Genomic DNA, 2,500 nt, shown 5'->3' with positions numbered 1-2,500 from the left:
AGTAGGTGCCGCCCTTAAGTGTGTAGCTAGTAGCATAACACGGTGTGACATCCTCACGCAGACTAATACTCGTGCTACAAGGTGTTGGATTCATTAATTTTGCTAATTTCCCTTTTTTGCAAAGTAAAGAAACTAGATGTTCTTTTCCCAATGATTCAGAACCACTGAGCAAGATTTCAGAAAATTTAGCATTTGCCATGTGTCTATATCTTAAGTCGAATTTGTGTGTCAACCCATGTACATATCATGCAAAATAATATTCAAACCCAATAAAAATTTTAATGGTCAAGTTATTGAAGAACAGTAATTTGTCAGTTCCTGACTTTTGTGAAACATGCTAGTCTGGCCAATCCAGTCAGACCCTCTGAACAAAGATTGGCCAACATCACAACTCCACGATACTAAAGACTGAAAGCATTTTACAGTGTTGCATTCGGTTAAAATACTAAGAAGGGGGTTGTTGTCAACGTACAAATTTATAGCTTGAAATATTATGCAAATTCGTAAAGTCAAGCTGTAAGCACGAGCGTGTCATTTATCCTAACGATACCACTATTCTTGGCTTTCAGAAGTAAACAAAAGTTCACCTTGAAAGCAATATTGTCATTCACAGTGTTTCAAGGAACTTCAACCATCACTGTGATTATTAATATCCATTAGTGAATTAAATGTTGATTAATTTAATTTAATTTAATATTAATATTGAAAGGACCCCCAAATACTTGGCAAAGGGGTCCAGAGAACCTCTACCCTGCAAAACCTGGATACAACACAACAGCTTGACAAACCTCACTGACATTACTACTATATCAAGTGAAGCTATGATCTTCGCAGTTATGAACGCAATTTTTACAATTGCGTAGAGAAGCCTGAAAAATTCAGGACTTCAACGGGGTTTGAACCCGTGACCTCACAATTCCAGTGCGACACTCTAACCAACTGAGCTATGAAGCCACTGACGTTGGGAGCTGGTCATTTGTGGGTTCTAATGGTCCCGTGAGGAATGAATCAATGATGAAATGGTATATGAAATGAATCATATATGAACTGCGGATATGAAATCAAGTGAAGCTATGATCTTCGCAGTTATGAACGCAATTTTTACAATTGCGTAGAGAAGCCTGAAAAATCATAAAGATCATAGCTTCACTTCACCAGCTCCCAACGTCAGTGGCTTCATAGCTCAGTTGGTTAGAGCGTCGCAGCAGAATCGCGCCGGAATCGCGAGGTCACGGGTTCAAACCCCGTTGAAGTCCTGAATTTTTCAGGCTTCTCTACGCAATTGTAAAAATTGCGTTCATAACTGCGAAGATCATAGCTTCATTGATTACTACTATACATGACAACGAAGTGATTCATACCTGTATTAACTCCATTTCGTTTAAAATTTTCAATGTACCTCTCTCCAAACGAATCATTCCCTACCTGCAAAAAAAAGAAAGCTGAAATCTTCTCAACTATTTCACTGACAGAGTTCATGTATTATTTCTTTTCGAGAAAAATGCCAGCAAGCCAAATAATTTGCCACTTTGGAGAGGTCATGTCAATTGTGCATTCCCATTTTAGGACTTTCCAAATCTATGGAATATATTTACAACTGGGGTTAATTAGAGATTGATCTAAGCTAGAAAATGAACCCATTCTCACCAGTAAAACTCATAATGAAGAACTTCCGAAATATGAAAATAAATAACCAAGGTTTTATTTTGATCAAAAGACAGATGTGAGAAAGTAAAACAGTGTTAGACAGATGCGATGTTTACAAAGTCAAAATATTTGCTTTTGGGATGTTAACTGAAAACAGCCCGGATTGTTCTTCAGAACTGTAAAACCACTCAAATTTTAGATCTAAGGCTGTTGCAAATCTACTGTATTTGTATAACCAAACACACAAGAACACTTAACGTCTGTTCAAATTTGCCAACCCAAAGTTGTTGTATGAAACGATCGAGGCGCATTTGAACTTCTCCGCGGCACATCGAAAAACAGACAGTTGTTTCAAGAATAACATGAACTTCGCTGATTGTGACGAGCTTGTTAAACCCCGTTTTAAGAGGCTTTACGATCACGCAGCCAGCACTAGCTGATGAATCGAGGCGTATTTACCCCGACATTACTTAAGAGACGAAAAACAAACAAAATAGTTTTGGATGAACTGAAATTGCGCTTAAATATAAAAATTTATGGTCTTCCCTAAGCTTTATAGTCAAACAAACCCCTGTCTATAAAGGGTACCATTTTGAGAAAGTGTTTTGTTTCTTAACAATTGTGGTCGATTTCCGTCAGTGAATTAAAAAGCATAAAATCTACCACAAATGAATATTCATTCCTTTCATTATTTACAACTTAATTTATGTTTAGGCGATTAAGCAAGTTTTCCTTTTGATTAAGCTGGTTTAAGGCTAGGAATTTAAAAGGAACCCCATTCACTAAACGAAGAAGGAAATCCTGTTGTCATTCGTTGGCGTTCCATTTACTTTTTGGTAATTAACGATGTAGG

The 2,500-nt window shown here is 37.1% G+C and overlaps 1 protein-coding gene and 1 non-coding gene across 2 annotated transcripts in view; both read right to left on the bottom strand.

Annotated features, from left to right (window-relative positions):
* The window catches only part of LOC137979234 (ribokinase-like), a 10,647-nt gene that overhangs the window by 7,356 nt on the left and 791 nt on the right, over positions 1-2,500 (bottom strand). Inside the window, exon 3 of the mRNA XM_068826444.1 lies at positions 1,362-1,425. Coding sequence (XP_068682545.1) covers positions 1,362-1,425 — 64 coding nt within the window. The remainder of the gene's footprint in view (positions 1-1,361; positions 1,426-2,500) is intronic.
* On the bottom strand, positions 882-954 carry Trnas-gga (transfer RNA serine (anticodon GGA)). The gene has a single exon. It is a non-coding gene; the product is annotated as a tRNA-Ser (tRNA).

This window comes from Montipora foliosa, chromosome 12, assembly GCF_036669935.1.
Source record: "Montipora foliosa isolate CH-2021 chromosome 12, ASM3666993v2, whole genome shotgun sequence".
Classification (NCBI taxonomy): Eukaryota; Metazoa; Cnidaria; class Anthozoa; order Scleractinia; family Acroporidae; genus Montipora; species Montipora foliosa.
Note: the sequence above shows the minus strand (reverse complement) of the source record. Positions and strands in the feature narration are given on the sequence as shown.